The sequence below is a fragment of the Narcine bancroftii genome, chromosome 5 (assembly GCF_036971445.1).
Source record: "Narcine bancroftii isolate sNarBan1 chromosome 5, sNarBan1.hap1, whole genome shotgun sequence".
In the NCBI taxonomy this organism is placed as follows: Eukaryota; Metazoa; Chordata; class Chondrichthyes; order Torpediniformes; family Narcinidae; genus Narcine; species Narcine bancroftii.
Genome location: NC_091473.1, coordinates 188,850,917 through 188,875,538, shown reverse-complemented (window position 1 = coordinate 188,875,538; position 24,622 = coordinate 188,850,917). Strand labels below are relative to the sequence as shown.

Genomic DNA, 24,622 nt, shown 5'->3' with positions numbered 1-24,622 from the left:
TCCCGTCTCATTTGCCTCCTCACACATATGTCCGCTCTGATGCTCTAGTGGACCATTTCTATCCTTCACTCTCCTTTTATTATTCACATATTTATAAAGGCCCTTCGGATTTACTTTCACGCTCTTCAATATAGCCACCTCGTACCTTACATTTTCTGTCCTAATTTCTTTCATAGGCTTCTTTTTTCAATCAATGTATTTTCCAAGCATCTCCTCCACACCTTGCTTCCTGTATTTAATGTAGGCCTCCCTTTAATCTCGAACCAACTTCATAATCTCCCTTGAAAACCACGGCTCTCTCTAACATTTGTCTCTGCCTTTTATCCCAACAGGAACATAAAGATCTGCACCCTCAATATATCACCTGTAAATTACCTGCAATTCTCCTCTACCTCCTTCATATAAATCAAATATGTCCAAATCACTCACTGAAAATCTCTTCCCATTTTATCAAATTTTGCTTTCCCAAGTCAAAGGCCTTCATCGTCGTCCCTCTCCATAATTATAATGGTACCATGATCATTGGATGTGAAGTGCTCACTATTTTTATATTATTACATCTGCTAAAATTCTTTAAAATGTCCATTTCCTGGGCCATACGTCATGTGTATTCCTAAACTCAACCCTGAGGTTGGTTCTCCTGCGATCCAGGCAGACTTTCCACTGTAATCAATACATACTCAACGTAAACAAGTTAAGATATGTAAACAAACTGACTGCAATAGGGAGAGGCAACAAATCAATAAAATGCAAATGTAAGAGTCCGTAAATGAGTCCCTCATTGAGTTTTTCGGTGAGGAGTCTGATGGTGGAGGCGTAGCAGCTGTTCCAGAACCTGGTGATTTGAGTGTTATGGCACCTACATCTCTTTCCTGATGGCAGAGGGAGAACAGAGCATGTGCTGGGTGGTGTGGATCCTTGCTGCTGCTCTCCGAAGGCAGTGTTCCCTGAAAATGTTCGCGACTGTGGGGAGGGTTTTGCCTGTGATGTCCTGGGTTGTGCCCACTACCTTTTGGAGGGTTTTGCGCTCAGGGGTATTGGTGTAGTCAGACCACATCGTGATACAGCCGGTCATAACATTCCACACCCGCCCCCCAACAGAACTGTAGAAATATGCCAATGTTTCTGGTGTCGTCCTGATCTCCGCAAACTGATTAACATGACGTCATCAGGAAGGAGGTTTTTCAGTTGCCGCGTTGTTCAACCATCGCCACCATCGCCACCATCGCCGTTGATCAATTCGATTTGGTGTGAAATCTCTGAACCTGTGTTAGGCGACGATACCTTGATTCCCGCTGAACCCAAGTGTTCCTTCGTTTAAAGTGACAGCCTATAAACGGGAGCTTATTCCAATTGGGATAATAAGGCTTCCCTCTGGTTGTTAGCAGGGTCATGCTACCTTGGATATGTTGTCCCCTCCACCCACCACATGCAGCAATTGCAGGACCACTTGGCTCGTCCTGGGAGGTGCACAACCCAACGTGGAATTCCTACACGTGTGCAAGTCATTATGATTCTCTTCTGCGGAACCGAAGAGGCACCGAAAGAACTCATCCTCCTCGCTTAGTTTCGCAACCGCTGGCCCATGACACAGCTAACGGGTTCCAAACTTATGAAACAGCTGTCTGCTGGAAATGGTTGCCATGCGAGCAGTGGCACTTTAGAATCGGATAGTATTGGACTCTGCTTGCTGGCCGTGGGTGCACATGTAGTCTAATGGGCCAAGGGTGTTGTAAATGTCTCTACACGGCGCTATGGAAACGCGGGACGAAATCTGACCCGGCTAACAAGAGTTTTAAACAAAATGGATTCGAGTTTACCCTCCTTCACCCAACTACTCTGAAGATGGCAAGGGCGCGAGGGAAATAATTTTTTTAAAGGATCCAAGGGAGACCGTGGATTTTTTAAGAGCCTTGCCACCGCTTCGGGATTAAATGTAAATAAGGTGAAAAACGGGGGTATGTAACTATTCAATTTGGTACATGGTCAATCTCAATCTTAAAGCTATCAATTTAATATAACTCTATAACAATTTACAGTTCGAAACAGGCCATATCGGCCCTTCTAATCCGCTGCGATTTACGTGAAACTCCTCTAGTTCCACCTACCCTCTCCCGGCCCATAACCCTCCAACCTCCTCACATCCATGTACTCATCTAACCTTTTAAATGACAGAATTGACCCTGCTGCAACTACCTGTTCCATAAGGTCATTCCACTCAGCCACCACTCTCTGAGTGAAGAAGCATCTTCTGATATAACACCTAAGGTTTGGCCCCTAATCCTTTACATGTCCCCTGGTTCCAATCTCCCTATCCTCAGGGGAAAGAGCATATTCACATCTACTCTATCTATCCCCTTTATCATTTTCTATACCTCTATCAAATCCACCTCAACCTTCTATGCTCCAATGAATAAAGTCCTAGTCTACTCAATCTTTCCCCCATATTCTAGATACTGCAATCCAGGAAACATTTTCGTAAACCCTCTTTGAACCGTCTCAATCTTACGGATATTCTTCCTATAATTTTGAGGTCAGAATCACACGCAATATTCCAAACTTGGCCTCAACTAATTAAAACAACACTGGATCCAAAAGTAAATTTACTTTTTAATATGTGTTCCAAACACGATTTAATTTGCAGCCAAAAACTTTTAATCTTACGACAGGTCCACGCCGAATGAAAAAAGTACCCACTTCTGGGTCACATCTAAAACATAATCTGAAGAACTAATTTGAAAATATGTGTTATAATGGGTTGACTAAATAAATTAATGTAAGACATAGTATGGTTAATTCTAATTTTTCATATCAGTTATATTTAACCCCTGTAATATTGATTAAAAATATGGACAGTAATTCATATCTGTGTTTTAGGTGTGGATTATGTATTGGAACATTTCTACCTTCTGTTTGGTTTTGTGATAAAGTTCATTCTTTTCTGGTTTAAAATTAAGATTTTTCTTCTAAATTTGTTTAATATTCATTTTCCTTTAGATCCAAATTTTTTTTGTTCAGCTCTTTTATTCCGTTAGTGGAATTGGGTTGGATAAGTTTCAGACAGTGTTTATTGGTCTAACATTGACAGTTGCTCGTGAATGTATTGGCATGTCTTGGAAAGATGAAGCGCAGTTAAATTTAACTCAATGGCATGTGTTGAAATCGTGTATTTATATGGAGAAAATAACATACAATTTACATGATAATTATGAATTTTTGTTAAGCTGTGGACACCTTATATAAAGAATATGAATTTAGTAATATTGTAAATTACTGAATGTTTTTGTTTATCTTTAATGCTTCCCTTGAGGGATCTGTTGTGGGAGGAGGGTGAGGGTGGGTTAGTTTTATTGTTTTATAATTATTAGATTAATTATTCTGTAAACGTCTGTTTATTCTTATTGAAAAATATCAAATAAAGTTTAAAAAAACAAATCTGAAGAACTAAGCTGAAAATTTCGCGTTATACATAATCAAATGCAATTGATGTAAAAATTGTACTGCACTAATCTATAACGTACATTTATTACCTTAGTCATATTATCTTTGCAAAAATTTCTGCAAACCCTTTCATCAATGCTTATATCGAAATCTGATTCCCATTTCATTCTTGATTTATGAACATACGGTTTGGGAAATTTTACGTTTTGCCTCTGGTGGTTTCTAAGAAGCGTTTAGCTATTACAAGGAACTCTGACTCGGTTTTAGGTTGATAGGATGTCATTACGAACTGAAAGCCTGTATTTCTTCAGAATCGATTACATATAATTTAAGAGATCAATATTTTTTTCTTTACAAAAATTTGGAACCCTTATTTGAAAACTATTGGTGTTAGAATCTAAACTCTCAGTCCGCTCTGATCGGTGCCACCATTCCTGCAGCCGAAATGTTTAAATGTAATTGTAGTAGAAGATGATCTTACTCTTTGTAGGTGGGGAAGGGAGGAGGGAGGGTATTAGTGAGGTGGTTGGGAGAGGGGTTTATATATAAAAAAATTAATCACATAATGTCTGTATTAATATGTAGTACCTAATGTTATGTTAAGTGATTTTAAATTTTAAATAAAATGTTTTTAAAAAGTACTGTAACTATTGTAATTGTGAGGAATATGAAGTGGGATATATGTGGTTTTTTCATCATGTAAATGTTTAATGAAGAATGCATATTAGAGAGTAAGAATGAATACAAGGATTTCAAGTGAAGGGAGGGAGATATAAGTAGGAGATGCGTTCATTAGGCCCTTCTGAAAATGATGGGGGTGGGGGTTGGTTGGCGCCAAGAGCTTGGTTATTGCTGCTCGGGGAGGTAGGTGGGAGGAGAGGGTAAAAATAAATTGGGAGATGGGAAAGCAGGGGGAATATATGGGGCGTGATTTATCTCGCTGTCGAGGTGATTTAATTGATGGTACTTCCACTTGTACGAAGATGAGGGATAAATACAGACTCTGTAGGTTTCATGAATGTTCAACAAATTACAAGGTTTGTTTAAAAAGTAAAATATCCAAATAAGAGTGTTGCAAATGCCCTCAAGCACTCCCAGGCTGCGTCCACCTGCAAATTGAAGGAGCCACACTCTAACATTGCCCTCACAAGTATCTTCTACAACTTTACCATAACCTCCCAATTCCTAGACTGCATACTTTGCTATTTGAAGGCAAAGATACCAAAGCACCCCTTAACCCCCGATCCAGGAATTTGTGTTCCCAGATCCATGTGTTCCCTCTTCAGTGAACAACTTTTGGCAGTGTTATGTCCTAATTTGATCAGTGCTCCCAAAGTGCAACTGCTTGCACTTGTCCGCACTTCCACCTGCCATTTGGCAGCCCATCTCTCCAGCTGGTAAATATATGTGTCTGTATGCTGCATCGAACCGGCATATCGATTATGTGAGGCATTTGCTTCTTTTCAGCGTGAACCCGGTGTTGATTTGAGCCGGCTCGTTCTGCTGGTGACTTCATCCTTCTCATCTGCTTTTACCATTTGCATTATTTTGGGATCTGCAGGTGTTTAAGTGTTCCAGTTCCTTCAGAAGATTGGTGTATAAGAAATGAGCTGACGTAGGAAATGAGCTGACGTATTGTGGCACGCTGTCGGACAGAAAAGCCGAAACAATACTTAAAGACTGCTTAACAGGCTTTATTCCACTTAAAGTCCCTGCTGCAGTTAGCTTTAGCCCCCAGTGGCTGCCCACGAGGGGATGGATGTGGCTTATTTTCCAGAGGATGATTGGCAGCCGACGGTGGGGCTTGGACTATTCAGGTCGTCTGATTGACAGCCGGCCAGGTGCTATCATGTTTTCCTGTGCTCTTGCTACAGGTACACAGGTCGCCCCCTGTAATAGGCTAGTGGTGTATCACCACACCTATCAAGATGTTAATCCTTTCTATTAAAACCGATCTCTAATTGAGACCATTAGTCAAAGGGAAATCCTGGTGAGAAAAGTGAAATGTCGAAACTTCGTTGACAAAATTAAAAGAGCAGAGCAATGAACAACGTCAAATAGGCAGAGGTTGGCCCCAGAGGGTTTAACAATGCCGCGCTTCCTTGGTTTCTAGGATTGCACTTGTCTATTCTGGCCCAGAACTGTAATGACCGGATAACCATATGACAATTACAGCGAGGAAACAGGCCATTTATGGCCCATCTTGTATGTGCTGTAACTCTTAAATTCTGCTCGTCCCAATGATCTGCTCTCTGCCCATAACCCTCCAAACCTTTGCCATCAATACACCTAACCAATTTTTTCTTTAAAGATAGTATTGTACCTGTATCCACTGGAAACTCATTACACACAGTCTCCGCTCTCCGAGTATAGAAACTCCCACTTGTGTTGCACCTAAACTTTTGCCCCCATAAACTCTCAGCTCATGTCCTCTGGTTTGAATCTCTCCTCTACTCAATGGACAACGTCCATCCACATCTACTCTATCGATCCACCTTAACTTTCAATTTGATAATATACCCCCACCCCCCACCTCTCAGCCTTCTACACTCTAAGGAATAAAGCCCTAACTGGTTTAAACATTCTCTGTAACTGGGTGCTGAAACCCACAGATAATTCTGTTCATATCCTTCCTGTAATTTGGTGAGCAGAACGGAACACAATATTCCAATTGTAGTCTCACCAATGCCTTGTACAATTTTAACATTCCCTCCCAAACCTTTCCCTCTGTGCTCAGATTTCTAAAGAACAGCATTCTTCACTACCCTATCCACCTTCAGGGAACTGTGCACCACTATTCCTAGATCTCTTTGTTCAATTGCATTCTTTCACGCCCCACCATTTGGCCCATGTGGGTCCTATTGTGATTAGTCCGACTTGTTCCACTTGCACATTGAACCCTATTTCCCAACTTTCAGCCCACTCTTCTCACTGACCCAAATCTCTCTGCAATATTTAAAAACCTTCTTCATTATGCACAAAGTATCATCCGCCTAATTACTATTCCAATTTTCTACCCCATCATCTCAAGATCATTGATGTATATAACAAACAACAACAGACCCAGTGCAGATCCTTGGAACCTGACTCAAATAACGTAATGTGTTTTCATTTTTCCATCTATATTGAGCCATAACGTTTCAATGACCTTGGAGCCGCAAAGAATCCGCAGGTATAAATTATTGGGCGTGCGATGCCTTGACTTCAGAGAGATTGGCTGAAGCTGGAAGACAGGTTGATGCTCACAGAACATGCTCAGCGCGTTTTACCGTTTCATAAGAATTGTTTATATCTTCATTGCTCTTCTTGGAGTTCCTGGTAAGAACAGTGACTGCCTCAACTTTACAGTTGTGCGTGAGTTTTTAGTTGATTTTTTAAATAATGCCGTCTCCGGGATGATGGTTCTTGGCACACGAGAACCCGGAGGAACCTTTCCTTCACTCCCTTTGCGCTTGTTCAATTTAGGCACGGGAACGGGCCATTTCGGCCCACCAGCCCATGCTACCCAATTGACCGACACCACCTGTGGGAAGACACAGGAACCCCCCGGGGAAAAGTGACACGGACAGAGCGTCCAAACTCCTAATAGACAGCGGGATTGGAACCCAGGTCCCCATCTCTGGCGCTGTGAAAGCGTTGCGCCAACCGTGCCCTCTCTCTGCTGTTTCCGTTCAAAGCGACAATTAAAAGGAGCCTGGCAGAAGGTTTTGACATCGCAGGTTCACGGTGCGCACTGATCAATATATCACTGTGCGGATTCTGAACATTGATTAGACAGGACTGACGGGTTATTCACATTTTTTGATATTGTTATTTGAACCACGTTACACTCCATTGTGGGAAGCTTCCAACAGATCCCTTCAAGCGGAAAGCGGAGAGAGGGACCTGGTGACATGCTAGGGTGTGCGGGAAATATTGGCAGACGGACAAATAATGGATTCTCGGAGTTGTCGTCCATTAAGCCCAATATTCTGAGCAGAGAACAAAGTGTCAACCCTTTCGTCTGTTACGGTGGGAAGGACGCGGGTGTCCGCTCTGCAGCGTATCGTTTACTGTCCTGATGCAGTATCTTTTGCCAATGGTCAAACCAAGTGGCGTGGTATCTGTCAACAGGGGGAGCTGCTGATGTTGATACAGGATTTTCAAAGCGCTGTTGTTCTTTGTGTTGGAGAGTTCAGTCGTTTTTATTTAAACAAATTACTTTGCTCACAGCTTCCTCGAACACATTGTGTATAATATCAATGAGCGCTGCTCCTTCAGTCCGTTGATGTGATGTCGGGCTGTCGGATTTGTTACGTTTCAATATGTCAAGCATAAAAGGATCGATAGATAGATAGATAGATAGATAGATAGATAGATAGATAGATAGATAGATAGATAGATAGATAGATAGATAGGTAGATAGATAGATAGATAGATAGATAGATAGATAGATAGATAGATAGATAGATAGATAAATAGATAGATAGATAGATGGATAGATAGATAGATAGATAGATAAATTAATGGATAGATAGATAAATGGTTGGACTGATAGACAGATAAATAAGTGAATGGATAGAGAGATAAATGGATCGATTGATAGATAAATGGATAAATGGATAGACAGAAAAAAGGATGGATAGATAAATAAACACACACCACCTTAAGCAATCCCTTATTAATCAAAGAGCGCCGATGGCGGAGGGAACAATTAAAGTTGTGTCTGAGTGGAAAGAAATGGTTGGGAACCACTGAACAATGGTAAGTTCAAATTTGATGTATCAGGTCGGAAGTTGGAAAAGCACTATGTTCGTCACTGAACGCAGATCAGCAGAAAAGAAGACCAAGTGCGACTGCAGTAAATTATTTGCCAACGGTATGTTGTATTGTCCATTGTCAATGGCCTTGTTATATTTGAAGTAGACAAAATATGAAAATCACAGAAATAGGTTCCATCTAGTTATACAGGAATAATGGTGAGGGGCAGGGTAGTTGCAGGGGAATGTGAGTTGAGTAGTTGGAGACAGGGAGCAGGAAAGAGGGAGAATCTGGGCAGGGGTGAGCGAAGGTTACTTCCGTCTGGATGGAGAGAAATGAAAGAATTAGGAACATTTTAAGGTGATTCTCATGAGCACCAACACAACACTCCATGAAATACACCTACACGTGTTCAGGAAGCAAAATCTTCATTGTGCAGGTGTAATGAAGGAGCAATTGGCCCGAAATCTCATCGTCCTTTCCATTTCCTTCACAGCGAATGTAGTGGCGCTTGCAGTCCTGTCCCGCGGAAGGTGCGGACTCTCCATCTGCACCACCCGCTACCTGGTGGCCATGGCAGCGGCGGACCAACTGATCATCCTCATCAATGTCGTCCTGTGGCGGTTCAGTTATTATTACTTCCCCGGCGTTTTCCTTCACATCACCCCCGTGTGCAGCCTCATCTCAGTCCTGGGTCGTGTTGTCACCGGCTGTTCCGTCTGGTTCACCGTCACCTTCACCTTCGATCGATTTGTCGCCATCTGCTTCCAGAAGCTGAAGACGAAATTCTGCACTGGGAAAACCGCGTCCGCCGTGATGACCACGACGAGCGTTCTTCTCTCTTTACAGAGGATTCCCTACTACTTCACATATGAACCCCTGAGAGTGGTTGACAACGTCCCGTGGTTCTGTTTGCAGAAGGCAAGTTATTTCACGGATCCTGGCTGGGTGGCCTTTGACTGGGTGAACACCTTAATAATGCCGCTGATCCCTTTTGCTTTGATTTTGTTGTTCAACGCTCTGACGGTGCGGCACGTTGTCTTCTCCAGTCGCATCCGTCGGGGGCTAAGGGGTCAGAGAGGCGGAGGAAGCCGCAGTGACCCGGAGATGGAAAGCAGGCGGAGGTCTATGATCTTACTCTTCGCCATCTCCGGCAGCTTCATCCTGTTGTGGTCGGTGCACGTTGTCCATTTCCTTTACTACACAGCCGCCGGGGCGGACCCCAATCACCACAACGACTCCGAAGTCATATTTCTCCAGGTGGGGCAGCTGCTGTTGACTTTAAGTTGCTGCACCAACACCTTTATTTACGCCTTGACTCAGTCCAAGTTCAGGGAGAATCTGGTCAACGCGGTGAAATTTCCGATCACCTCGGTTATTCAGTTAATTCGCAAACCGGACTCTCGAAGCCGACGGAGTCAGCTCAGGGCGTTTCCAATCCAAATGCAACACAATCCATAGAGTTTGGGACAAGCACAGATTTCTTTCTTTTCCACTGCGCTCCACAATTTGAAATTTGTGTTCAAAGAATTCAAATATAATTTAAGTGCACATTCCAGATTTCATTAAAAGTTATTTAGATAGATTTTGGTTTGACCGTGTATAAATTACAGTCCTGTTTATTCATGGTCCCTTCGTATCAGGGCGCCAGAATGTCTGGCTTCACAGGTGTTTGTGAGAACTCAGGTATGTTTAATTGCTTCATTGGTGTAAGTATAAGAGGGCTGGGCTGGCTTCTAAACTTTTATATTCTGTAGGTGCCATTTTTCAACATGCTTTTTGCCAATGAATGACAAATTAGCCATTATAAGGTGGAAAAACAGGAATAAAACAGTAAGAATCATCGGTCAGGATTACCGAAATCAAGCGTATGGAATATTATTATTAAGAAGGAACGTCCTAGTGAGCTCAGTAATCAGAAAGGGACTGGCATTATCAGGAAGGATCTCTCTAATGATAACAGGGAAATTCTCATCATCTGGAAGAAAAATCCCCAAACGCTAATCCGACAGATCAGAAACACCCTTCATGAGGCAGGTGACAACTATCCGTTGAAAGGCTCATGAACAACACTGCAAGATGCAAACCACTAGTTGGTCGCAGAAAAGAAGGCCAGATTACGGTTCGCCAAGAAGTATTTAAAAGAGGCTGAATAATTCTGTAAAATGGTCTTGTGGACAGATGAGACCAAGATTAACCTGCGTCAGAGTGAGGGCAAGTGCAAAGTGTGGAAACGTAAAGGAATTGCCCAAGATATAAAACATACAACTATTGGCATCTTGCAATGTAGCCTCTGCGTTTCTGTTCATGAAGTCTTCTGCGGACAATAGTCACTGACAGACCTGCCTCCCGAAGGGTTTTCCTGGCCTGGCGGACATTTAGATGTTGTATTTCATTTGTCACTGCTTTGTCCGTTCTCCTCATCCATCCAATGATCATAACATCATTGGGTTTATTTAAGACAGAGATTGATAGGTTCTTGATTAGCCCGGACATCAAAGGTTATGAGGAGAGGCCCGAGCAGGGGGGCTGAGTGGGGGAAAATGGATTAGCACATTTACACATAATAACAATTACATAACGGAAACAGGCCATCTCAGCCACTCTAGTCCGCAATTATTTAAGTGAACTCTACTAATCACACCTTCCTGCACATGCCCATAACCCTTCAAACGCTTCACATTCATGAACTCATCGAACCTCCACTTAATTGACAATATTGGCCCTGCTGCAACCACAACCTCCGGAAGGTCATTCCACTCTGCCATCCTCTCTACCTTATTAATACCCTTCCTATAATTTGGAGACCAAAACTGCACACAATATTCCAATCTTGGCCTCACAAAAGCCTTGAACAGTCTCAACATTATCTCCCGCCTCCTATATTCTATGCTTTGATGTATAAAGGTCACCAGACCAAAAGCCTACTTCATGAGATTCCACTTTCAAAGAACGATGAACCATTATTCCAAGATCTCTGTTCCTCTGTATACCTCAACACCCTTCACCTCAGTGCATACGTCCTATTTTAATTATTCTTCCCAACATGAAGCACTTCACACTTATCTACATTAAACTCCATCTTCCGTGTTTCAGCCCACTCTTCTAAGCAGTCCAAATCCTTCTGCAGTTCCCGAAAACCATCCTCACTATCCACAACTCACCCTATCTTTGGATCGTCAGCATATTTACTAACATCATTTACCACACTATCATCCAAATCATTAATGTAAATAACGAACATCAAGGGGCCCAACACCGATCCGTGAGGCACATCGCTCATTACTGGCCTTCACCCTGACCGACATTCTCTGGTACCTATCTTCTAGCCACCGTTGAACCATTCTGACTATCTCAACGTCAATGCCTAGCGCCTGAACCTTCCTCACTAACCTTCTATGAAGAACCTTATCGAAGGCATTACTGAAATCAATGTAGACGACATCTACTGCTCTGCCTTCATCAACCTTCCTGGTCACCTCCTCAACAAATTCAACAAAATTTGTCAAACATGAACTTCCCCACACAAACCCATGTTGGCAATCCATTATCAGACACTGCCCCTCTAGGTACTTATACCTGTTATCTCCACGAATGCTTTCCTTTGTTTACCAACCACAGACGTCAGACATACTGGCCGATAATTGCTGGGCCTACACCTGGAGACTTGTCAACCTTCATATGCCTTAAAAGTTCCAACACCCGCTCTTTCCTAATCCCACTGTTTTCCATAAAAACCCTTTTTGCGTCACCTATGCTAGACAATTCCATATCTTTTTCTCTTGTAAATACCGACGAGAAGAACTCATTCAATATCACCCCCGTCTCATTTGCCTCCTCACACATATGTCCGCTCTGATGCTCTAGTGGACCATTTCTATCCTTCACTCTCCTTTTATTATTCACATATTTATAAAGGCCCTTCGGATTTACTTTCACGCTCTTCAATATAGCCACCTCGTACCTTACATTTTCTGTCCTAATTTCTTTCATAGGCTTCTTTTTTCAATCAATGTATTTTCCAAGCATCTCCTCCACACCTTGCTTCCTGTATTTAATGTAGGCCTCCCTTTAATCTCGAACCAACTTCATAATCTCCCTTGAAAACCACGGCTCTCTCTAACATTTGTCTCTGCCTTTTATCCCAACAGGAACATAAAGATTCTGCACCCTCAATATATCACCTGTAAATTACCTGCAATTCTCCTCTACCTCCTTCATATAAATCAAATATGTCCAAATCACTCACTGAAAATCTCTTCCCATTTTATCAAATTTTGCTTTCCCCAAGTCAAAGGCCTTCATCGTCGTCCCTCTCCATAATTATAATGGTACCATGATCATTGGATGTGAAGTGCTCACTATTTTTATATTATTACATCTGCTAAAATTCTTTAAAATGTCCATTTCCTGGGCCATACGTCATGTGTATTCCTAAACTCAACCCTGAGGTTGGTTCTCCTGCGATCCAGGCAGACTTTCCACTGTAATCAATACATACTCAACGTAAACAAGTTAAGATATGTAAACAAACTGACTGCAATAGGGAGAGGCAACAAATCAATAAAATGCAAATGTAAGAGTCCGTAAATGAGTCCCTCATTGAGTTTTTCGGTGAGGAGTCTGATGGTGGAGGCGTAGCAGCTGTTCCAGAACCTGGTGATTTGAGTGTTATGGCACCTACATCTCTTTCCTGATGGCAGAGGGAGAACAGAGCATGTGCTGGGTGGTGTGGATCCTTGCTGCTGCTCTCCGAAGGCAGTGTTCCCTGAAAATGTTCGCGACTGTGGGGAGGGTTTTGCCTGTGATGTCCTGGGTTGTGCCCACTACCTTTTGGAGGGTTTTGCGCTCAGGGGTATTGGTGTAGTCAGACCACATCGTGATACAGCCGGTCATAACATTCCACACCCGCCCCCCAACAGAACTGTAGAAATATGCCAATGTTTCTGGTGTCGTCCTGATCTCCGCAAACTGATTAACATGACGTCATCAGGAAGGAGGTTTTTCAGTTGCCGCGTTGTTCAACCATCGCCACCATCGCCACCATCGCCGTTGATCAATTCGATTTGGTGTGAAATCTCTGAACCTGTGTTAGGCGACGATACCTTGATTCCCGCTGAACCCAAGTGTTCCTTCGTTTAAAGTGACAGCCTATAAACGGGAGCTTATTCCAATTGGGATAATAAGGCTTCCCTCTGGTTGTTAGCAGGGTCATGCTACCTTGGATATGTTGTCCCCTCCACCCACCACATGCAGCAATTGCAGGACCACTTGGCTCGTCCTGGGAGGTGCACAACCCAACGTGGAATTCCTACACGTGTGCAAGTCATTATGATTCTCTTCTGCGGAACCGAAGAGGCACCGAAAGAACTCATCCTCCTCGCTTAGTTTCGCAACCGCTGGCCCATGACACAGCTAACGGGTTCCAAACTTATGAAACAGCTGTCTGCTGGAAATGGTTGCCATGCGAGCAGTGGCACTTTAGAATCGGATAGTATTGGACTCTGCTTGCTGGCCGTGGGTGCACATGTAGTCTAATGGGCCAAGGGTGTTGTAAATGTCTCTACACGGCGCTATGGAAACGCGGGACGAAATCTGACCCGGCTAACAAGAGTTTTAAACAAAATGGAATCGAGTTTACCCTCCTTCACCCAACTACTCTGAAGATGGCAAGGGCGCGAGGGAAATAATTTTTTTAAAGGATCCAAGGGAGACCGTGGATTTTTTAAGAGCCTTGCCACCGCTTCGGGATTAAATGTAAATAAGGTGAAAAACGGGGGTATGTAACTATTCAATTTGGTACATGGTCAATCTCAATCTTAAAGCTATCAATTTAATATAACTCTATAACAATTTACAGTTCGGAAACAGGCCATATCGGCCCTTCTAATCCGCTGCGATTTACGTGAAACTCCTCTAGTTCCACCTACCCTCTCCCGGCCCATAACCCTCCAACCTCCTCACATCCATGTACTCATCTAACCTTTTAAATGACAGAATTGACCCTGCTGCAACTACCTGTTCCATAAGGTCATTCCACTCAGCCACCACTCTCTGAGTGAAGAAGCATCTTCTGATATAACACCTAAGGTTTTGGCCCCTAATCCTTTACATGTCCCCTGGTTCCAATCTCCCCTATCCTCAGGGGAAAGAGCATATTCACATCTACTCTATCTATCCCCTTTATCATTTTCTATACCTCTATCAAATCCACCTCAACCTTCTATGCTCCAATGAATAAAGTCCTAGTCTACTCAATCTTTCCCCATATTCTAGATACTGCAATCCAGGAAACATTTTCGTAAACCCTCTTTGAACCGTCTCAATCTTACGGATATTCTTCCTATAATTTTGAGGTCAGAATCACACGCAATATTCCAAACTTGGCCTCAACTAATTAAAACAACACTGGATCCAAAAGTAAATTTACTTTTTAATATGTGTTCCAAACACGATTTAATTTGCAGCCAAAAACTTTTAATCTTACGACAGGTCCACGCCGAATGAAAAAAAGTACCCACTTCTGGGTCACATCTAAAACATAATCTGAAGAACTAATTTGAAAATATGTGTTATAATGGGTTGACTAAATAAATTAATGTAAGACATAGTATGGTTAATTCTAATTTTTCATATCAGTTATATTTAACCCCTGTAATATTGATTAAAAATATGGACAGTAATTCATATCTGTGTTTTAGGTGTGGATTATGTATTGGAACATTTCTACCTTCTGTTTGGTTTTGTGATAAAGTTCATTCTTTTCTGGTTTAAAATTAAGATTTTTCTTCTAAATTTGTTTAATATTCATTTTCCTTTAGATCCAAATTTTTTTTGTTCAGCTCTTTTATTCCGTTAGTGGAATTGGGGTTGGATAAGTTTCAGACAGTGTTTATTGGTCTAACATTGACAGTTGCTCGTGAATGTATTGGCATGTCTTGGAAAGATGAAGCGCAGTTAAATTTAACTCAATGGCATGTGTTGAAATCGTGTATTTATATGGAGAAAATAACATACAATTTACATGATAATTATGAATTTTTGTTAAGCTGTGGACACCTTATATAAAGAATATGAATTTAGTAATATTGTAAATTACTGAATGTTTTTGTTTATCTTTAATGCTTCCCTTGAGGGATCTGTTGTGGGAGGAGGGTGAGGGTGGGTTAGTTTTATTGTTTTATAATTATTAGATTAATTATTCTGTAAACGTCTGTTTATTCTTATTGAAAAATATCAAATAAAGTTTAAAAAAACAAATCTGAAGAACTAAGCTGAAAATTTCGCGTTATACATAATCAAATGCAATTGATGTAAAAATTGTACTGCACTAATCTATAACGTACATTTATTACCTTAGTCATATTATCTTTGCAAAAATTTCTGCAAACCCTTTCATCAATGCTTATATCGAAATCTGATTCCCATTTCATTCTTGATTTATGAACATACGGTTTGGGAAATTTTACGTTTTGCCTCTGGTGGTTTCTAAGAAGCGTTTAGCTATTACAAGGAACTCTGACTCGGTTTTAGGTTGATAGGATGTCATTACGAACTGAAAGCCTGTATTTCTTCAGAATCGATTACATATAATTTAAGAGATCAATATTTTTTTCTTTACAAAAATTTGGAACCCTTATTTGAAAACTATTGGTGTTAGAATCTAAACTCTCAGTCCGCTCTGATCGGTGCCACCATTCCTGCAGCCGAAATGTTTAAATGTAATTGTAGTAGAAGATGATCTTACTCTTTGTAGGTGGGGAAGGGAGGAGGGAGGGTATTAGTGAGGTGGTTGGGAGAGGGGTTTATATATAAAAAAATTAATCACATAATGTCTGTATTAATATGTAGTACCTAATGTTATGTTAAGTGATTTTAAATTTTAAATAAAATGTTTTTAAAAAGTACTGTAACTATTGTAATTGTGAGGAATATGAAGTGGGATATATGTGGTTTTTTCATCATGTAAATGTTTAATGAAGAATGCATATTAGAGAGTAAGAATGAATACAAGGATTTCAAGTGAAGGGAGGGAGATATAAGTAGGAGATGCGTTCATTAGGCCCTTCTGAAAATGATGGGGGTGGGGGTTGGTTGGCGCCAAGAGCTTGGTTATTGCTGCTCGGGGAGGTAGGTGGGAGGAGAGGGTAAAAATAAATTGGGAGATGGGAAAGCAGGGGGAATATATGGGGCGTGATTTATCTCGCTGTCGAGGTGATTTAATTGATGGTACTTCCACTTGTACGAAGATGAGGGATAAATACAGACTCTGTAGGTTTCATGAATGTTCAACAAATTACAAGGTTTGTTTAAAAAGTAAAATATCCAAATAAGAGTGTTGCAAATGCCCTCAAGCACTCCCAGGCTGCGTCCACCTGCAAATTGAAGGAGCCACACTCTAACATTGCCCTCACAAGTATCTTCTACAACTTTACCATAACCTCCCAATTCCTAGACTGCATACTTTGCTATTTGAAGGCAAAGATACCAAAGCACCCCTTAACCCCCGATCCAGGAATTTGTGTTCCCAGATCCATGTGTTCCCTCTTCAGTGAACAACTTTTGGCAGTGTTATGTCCTAATTTGATCAGTGCTCCCAAAGTGCAACTGCTTGCACTTGTCCGCACTTCCACCTGCCATTTGGCAGCCCATCTCTCCAGCTGGTAAATATATGTGTCTGTATGCTGCATCGAACCGGCATATCGATTATGTGAGGCATTTGCTTCTTTTCAGCGTGAACCCGGTGTTGATTTGAGCCGGCTCGTTCTGCTGGTGACTTCATCCTTCTCATCTGCTTTTACCATTTGCATTATTTTGGGATCTGCAGGTGTTTAAGTGTTCCAGTTCCTTCAGAAGATTGGTGTATAAGAAATGAGCTGACGTAGGAAATGAGCTGACGTATTGTGGCACGCTGTCGGACAGAAAAGCCGAAACAATACTTAAAGACTGCTTAACAGGCTTTATTCCACTTAAAGTCCCTGCTGCAGTTAGCTTTAGCCCCCAGTGGCTGCCCACGAGGGGATGGATGTGGCTTATTTTCCAGAGGATGATTGGCAGCCGACGGTGGGGCTTGGACTATTCAGGTCGTCTGATTGACAGCCGGCCAGGTGCTATCATGTTTTCCTGTGCTCTTGCTACAGGTACACAGGTCGCCCCCTGTAATAGGCTAGTGGTGTATCACCACACCTATCAAGATGTTAATCCTTTCTATTAAAACCGATCTCTAATTGAGACCATTAGTCAAAGGGAAATCCTGGTGAGAAAAGTGAAATGTCGAAACTTCGTTGACAAAATTAAAAGAGCAGAGCAATGAACAACGTCAAATAGGCAGAGGTTGGCCCCAGAGGGTTTAACAATGCCGCGCTTCCTTGGTTTCTAGGATTGCACTTGTCTATTCTGGCCCAGAACTGTAATGACCGGATAACCATATGACAATTACAGCGAGGAAACAGGCCATTTATGGCCCATCTTGTATGTGCTGTAACTCTTAAATTCTGCTCGTCCCAATGATCTGCTCTCTGCCCATAACCCTCCAAACCTTTGCCATCAATACACCTAACCAATTTTTTCTTTAAAGATAGTATTGTACCTGTATCCACTGGAAACTCATTACACACAGTCTCCGCTCTCCGAGTATAGAAACTCCCACTTGTGTTGCACCTAAACTTTTGCCCCCATAAACTCTCAGCTCATGTCCTCTGGTTTGAATCTCTCCTCTACTCAATGGACAACGTCCATCCACATCTACTCTATCGATCCACCTTAACTTTCAATTTGATAATATACCCCCACCCCCCACCTCTCAGCCTTCTACACTCTAAGGAATAAAGCCCTAACTGGTTTAAACATTCTCTGTAACTGGGTGCTGAAACCCACAGATAATTCTGTTCATATCCTTCCTGTAATTTGGTGAGCAGAACGGAACACAATATTCCAATTGTAGTCTCACCAATGCCTTGTACAATTTTAACATTCCCTCCCAAACCTTTCCCTCTGTGCTCAGATTTCTAAAGAACAGCATTCTTCACTACCCTATCCACCTTCAGGGAACTGTGCACCACTATTCCTAGATCTCTTTGTTCAATTGCATTCTTTCACGCCCCACCATTTGGCCCATGTGGGTCCTATTGTGATTAGTCCGACTTGTTCCACTTGCACATTGAACCCTATTTCCCAACTTTCAGCCCACTCTTCTCACTGACCCAAATCTCTCTGCAATATTTAAAAACCTTCTTCATTATGCACAAAGTATCATCCGCCTAATTACTATTCCAATTTTCTACCCCATCATCTCAAGATCATTGATGTATATAACAAACAACAACAGACCCAGTGCAGATCCTTGGAACCTGACTCAAATAACGTAATGTGTTTTCATTTTTCCATCTATATTGAGCCATAACGTTTCAATGACCTTGGAGCCGCAAAGAATCCGCAGGTATAAATTATTGGGCGTGCGATGCCTTGACTTCAGAGAGATTGGCTGAAGCTGGAAGACAGGTTGATGCTCACAGAACATGCTCAGCGCGTTTTACCGTTTCATAAGAATTGTTTATATCTTCATTGCTCTTCTTGGAGTTCCTGGTAAGAACAGTGACTGCCTCAACTTTACAGTTGTGCGTGAGTTTTTAGTTGATTTTTTAAATAATGCCGTCTCCGGGATGATGGTTCTTGGCACACGAGAACCCGGAGGAACCTTTCCTTCACTCCCTTTGCGCTTGTTCAATTTAGGCACGGGAACGGGCCATTTCGGCCCACCAGCCCATGCTACCCAATTGACCGACACCACCTGTGGGAAGACACAGGAACCCCCCGGGGAAAAGTGACACGGACAGAGCGTCCAAACTCCTAATAGACAGCGGGATTGGAACCCAGGTCCCCATCTCTGGCGCTGTGAAAGCGTTGCGCCAACCGTGCCCTCTCTCTGCTGTTTCCGTTCAAAGCGACAATTAAAAGGAGCCTGGCAGAAGGTTTTGACATCGCAGGTTCACGGTGCGCACTGATCAATATATCACTGTGCGGATTCTGAACATTGATTAGACAGGACTGACGGGTTATTCACATTTTTTGATATTGTTATTTGAACCACGTTACACTCCATTGTGGGAAGCTTCCAACAGATCCCTTCAAGCGGAAAGCGGAGAGAGGGACCTGGTGACATGCTAGGGTGTGCGGGAAATATTGGCAGACGGACAAATAATGGATTCTCGGAGTTGTCGTCCATTAAGCCCAATATTCTGAGCAGAGAACAAAGTGTCAACCCTTTCGTCTGTTACGGTGGGAAGGACGCGGGTGTCCGCTCTGCAGCGTATCGTTTACTGTCCTGATGCAGTATCTTTTGCCAATGGTCAAACCAAGTGGCGTGGTATCTGTCAACAGGGGGAGCTGCTGATGTTGATACAGGATTTTCAAAGCGCTGTTGTTCTTTGTGTTGGAGAGTTCAGTCGTTTTTATTTAAACAAATTACTTTGCTCACAGCTTCCTCGAACACATTGTGTATAATATCAATGAGCGCTGCTCCTTCAGTCCGTTGATGTGATGTCGGGCTGTCGGATTTGTTACGTTTCAATATGTCAAGCATAAAAGGATCGATAGATAGATAGATAGATAGATAGATAGATAGATAGATAGATAGATAGATAGATAGATAGATAGATAGATAGGTAGATAGATAGATAGATAGATAGATAGATAGATAGATAGATAGATAGATAGATAAATAGATAGATAGATAGATGGATAGATAGATAGATAGATAGATAAATTAATGGATAGATAGATAAATGGTTGGACTGATAGACAGATAAATAAGTGAATGGATAGAGAGATAAATGGATCGATTGATAGATAAATGGATAAATGGATAGACAGAAAAAAGGATGGATAGATAAATAAACACACACCACCTTAAGCAATCCCTTATTAATCAAAGAGCGCCGATGGCGGAGGGAACAATTAAAGTTGTGTCTGAGTGGAAAGAAATGGTTGGGAACCACTGAACAATGGTAAGTTCAAATTTGATGTATCAGGTCGGAAGTTGGAAAAGCACTATGTTCGTCACTGAACGCAGATCAGCAGAAAAGAAGACCAAGTGCGACTGCAGTAAATTATTTGCCAACGGTATGTTGTATTGTCCATTGTCAATGGCCTTGTTATATTTGAAGTAGACAAAATATGAAAATCACAGAAATAGGTTCCATCTAGTTATACAGGAATAATGGTGAGGGGCAGGGTAGTTGCAGGGGAATGTGAGTTGAGTAGTTGGAGACAGGGAGCAGGAAAGAGGGAGAATCTGGGCAGGGGTGAGCGAAGGTTACTTCCGTCTGGATGGAGAGAAATGAAAGAATTAGGAACATTTTAAGGTGATTCTCATGAGCACCAACACAACACTCCATGAAATACACCTACACGTGTTCAGGAAGCAAAATCTTCATTGTGCAGGTGTAATGAAGGAGCAATTGGCCCGAAATCTCATCGTCCTTTCCATTTCCTTCACAGCGAATGTAGTGGCGCTTGCAGTCCTGTCCCGCGGAAGGTGCGGACTCTCCATCTGCACCACCCGCTACCTGGTGGCCATGGCAGCGGCGGACCAACTGATCATCCTCATCAATGTCGTCCTGTGGCGGTTCAGTTATTATTACTTCCCCGGCGTTTTCCTTCACATCACCCCCGTGTGCAGCCTCATCTCAGTCCTGGGTCGTGTTGTCACCGGCTGTTCCGTCTGGTTCACCGTCACCTTCACCTTCGATCGATTTGTCGCCATCTGCTTCCAGAAGCTGAAGACGAAATTCTGCACTGGGAAAACCGCGTCCGCCGTGATGACCACGACGAGCGTTCTTCTCTCTTTACAGAGGATTCCCTACTACTTCACATATGAACCCCTGAGAGTGGTTGACAACGTCCCGTGGTTCTGTTTGCAGAAGGCAAGTTATTTCACGGATCCTGGCTGGGTGGCCTTTGACTGGGTGAACACCTTAATAATGCCGCTGATCCCTTTTGCTTTGATTTTGTTGTTCAACGCTCTGACGGTGCGGCACGTTGTCTTCTCCAGTCGCATCCGTCGGGGGCTAAGGGGTCAGAGAGGCGGAGGAAGCCGCAGTGACCCGGAGATGGAAAGCAGGCGGAGGTCTATGATCTTACTCTTCGCCATCTCCGGCAGCTTCATCCTGTTGTGGTCGGTGCACGTTGTCCATTTCCTTTACTACACAGCCGCCGGGGCGGACCCCAATCACCACAACGACTCCGAAGTCATATTTCTCCAGGTGGGGCAGCTGCTGTTGACTTTAAGTTGCTGCACCAACACCTTTATTTACGCCTTGACTCAGTCCAAGTTCAGGGAGAATCTGGTCAACGCGGTGAAATTTCCGATCACCTCGGTTATTCAGTTAATTCGCAAACCGGACTCTCGAAGCCGACGGAGTCAGCTCAGGGCGTTTCCAATCCAAATGCAACACAATCCATAGAGTTTGGGACAAGCACAGATTTCTTTCTTTTCCACTGCGCTCCACAATTTGAAATTTGTGTTCAAAGAATTCAAATATAATTTAAGTGCACATTCCAGATTTCATTAAAAGTTATTTAGATAGATTTTGGTTTGACCGTGTATAAATTACAGTCCTGTTTATTCATGGTCCCTTCGTATCAGGGCGCCAGAATGTCTGGCTTCACAGGTGTTTGTGAGAACTCAGGTATGTTTAATTGCTTCATTGGTGTAAGTATAAGAGGGCTGGGCTGGCTTCTAAACTTTTATATTCTGTAGGTGCCATTTTTCAACATGCTTTTTGCCAATGAATGACAAATTAGCCATTATAAGGTGGAAAAACAGGAATAGAACAGTAAGAATCATCGGTCAGGATTACCGAAATCAAGCGTATGGAATATTATTATTAAGAAGGAACGTCCTAGTGAGCTCAGTAATCAGAAAGGGACTGGCATTATCAGGAAGGATCTCTCTAATGATAACAGGGAAATTCTCATCATCTGGAAGAAAAATCCCCAAACGCTAATCCGACAGATCAGAAACACCCTTCATGAGGCAGGTGACAACTATCCGTTGAAAGGCTCATGAACAACACTGCAAGATGCAAACCACTAGTTGGTCGCAGAAAAGAAGGCCAGATTACGGTTCGCCAAGAAGTATTTAAAAGAGGCTGAATAATTCTGTAAAATGGTCTTGTGGACAGATGAGACCAAGATTAACCTGCGTCAGAGTGAGGGCAAGTGCAAAGTGTGGAAACGTAAAGGAATTGCCCAAGATATAAAACATACAACTATTGGCATCTTGCAATGTAGCCTCTGCGTTTCTGTTCATGAAGTCTTCTGCGGACAATAGTCACTGACAGACCTGCCTCCCGAAGGGTTTTCCTGGCCTGGCGGACATTTAGATGTTGTATTTCATTTGTCACTGCTTTGTCCGTTCTCCTCATCCATCCAATGATCATAACATCATTGGGTTTATTTAAGACAGAGATTGATAGGTTCTTGATTAGCCCGGACATCAAAGGTTATGAGGAGAGGCCCGAGCAGGGGGGCTGAGTGGGGGAAAATGGATTAGCACATTTACACATAATAACAATTACATAACGGAAACAGGCCATCTCAGCCACTCTAGTCCGCAATTATTTAAGTGAACTCTACTAATCACACCTTCCTGCACATGCCCATAACCCTTCAAACGCTTCACATTCATGAACTCATCGAACCTCCACTTAATTGACAATATTGGCCCTGCTGCAACCACAACCTCCGGAAGGTCATTCCACTCTGCCATCCTCTCTACCTTATTAATACCCTTCCTATAATTTGGAGACCAAAACTGCACACAATATTCCAATCTTGGCCTCACAAAAGCCTTGAACAGTCTCAACATTATCTCCCGCCTCCTATATTCTATGCTTTGATGTATAAAGGTCACCAGACCAAAAGCCTACTTCATGAGATTCCACTTTCAAAGAACGATGAACCATTATTCCAAGATCTCTGTTCCTCTGTATACCTCAACACCCTTCACCTCAGTGCATACGTCCTATTTTAATTATTCTTCCCAACATGAAGCACTTCACACTTATCTACATTAAACTCCATCTTCCGTGTTTCAGCCCACTCTTCTAAGCAGTCCAAATCCTTCTGCAGTTCCCGAAAACCATCCTCACTATCCACAACTCACCCTATCTTTGGATCGTCAGCATATTTACTAACATCATTTACCACACTATCATCCAAATCATTAATGTAAATAACGAACATCAAGGGGCCCAACACCGATCCGTGAGGCACATCGCTCATTACTGGCCTTCACCCTGACCGACATTCTCTGGTACCTATCTTCTAGCCACCGTTGAACCATTCTGACTATCTCAACGTCAATGCCTAGCGCCTGAACCTTCCTCACTAACCTTCTATGAAGAATCTTATCGAAGGCATTACTGAAATCAATGTAGACGACATCTACTGCTCTGCCTTCATCAACCTTCCTGGTCACCTCCTCAACAAATTCAACAAAATTTGTCAAACATGAACTTCCCCACACAAACCCATGTTGGCAATCCATTATCAGACACTGCCCCTCTAGGTACTTATACCTGTTATCTCCACGAATGCTTTCCTTTGTTTACCAACCACAGACGTCAGACATACTGGCCGATAATTGCTGGGCCTACACCTGGAGACTTGTCAACCTTCATATGCCTTAAAAGTTCCAACACCCGCTCTTTCCTAATCCCACTGTTTTCCATAAAAACCCTTTTTGCGTCACCTATGCTAGACAATTCCATATCTTTTTCTCTTGTAAATACCGACGAGAAGAACTCATTCAATATCACCCCCGTCTCATTTGCCTCCTCACACATATGTCCGCTCTGATGCTCTAGTGGACCATTTCTATCCTTCACTCTCCTTTTATTATTCACATATTTATAAAGGCCCTTCGGATTTACTTTCACGCTCTTCAATATAGCCACCTCGTACCTTACATTTTCTGTCCTAATTTCTTTCATAGGCTTCTTTTTTCAATCAATGTATTTTCCAAGCATCTCCTCCACACCTTGCTTCCTGTATTTAATGTAGGCCTCCCTTTAATCTCGAACCAACTTCATAATCTCCCTTGAAAACCACGGCTCTCTCTAACATTTGTCTCTGCCTTTTATCCCAACAGGAACATAAAGATTCTGCACCCTCAATATATCACCTGTAAATTACCTGCAATTCTCCTCTACCTCCTTCATATAAATCAAATATGTCCAAATCACTCACTGAAAATCTCTTCCCATTTTATCAAATTTTGCTTTCCCCAAGTCAAAGGCCTTCATCGTCGTCCCTCTCCATAATTATAATGGTACCATGATCATTGGATGTGAAGTGCTCACTATTTTTATATTATTACATCTGCTAAAATTCTTTAAAATGTCCATTTCCTGGGCCATACGTCATGTGTATTCCTAAA

At 42.4% G+C, this 24,622-nt stretch overlaps 2 protein-coding genes across 2 annotated transcripts; both read left to right on the top strand.

Annotated features, from left to right (window-relative positions):
• The first annotated feature begins 6,692 nt into the window (after positions 1 to 6,692).
• Positions 6,693 to 9,642, top strand: LOC138765410 (probable G-protein coupled receptor 139). The gene is made up of 2 exons (XM_069942452.1): positions 6,693 to 6,759; positions 8,678 to 9,642. Exons 1-2 carry the CDS (start codon positions 6,693 to 6,695, stop codon positions 9,640 to 9,642), a joined length of 1,032 nt encoding a protein of 343 aa, XP_069798553.1.
• Positions 9,643 to 18,698: 9,056 nt separating this feature from the next.
• On the top strand, positions 18,699 to 21,644 carry LOC138765409 (probable G-protein coupled receptor 139). Its single transcript, XM_069942451.1, has 2 exons — positions 18,699 to 18,765; positions 20,680 to 21,644. Exons 1-2 carry the CDS (start codon positions 18,699 to 18,701, stop codon positions 21,642 to 21,644), a joined length of 1,032 nt encoding a protein of 343 aa, XP_069798552.1.
• Positions 21,645 to 24,622: the final 2,978 nt, after the last annotated feature.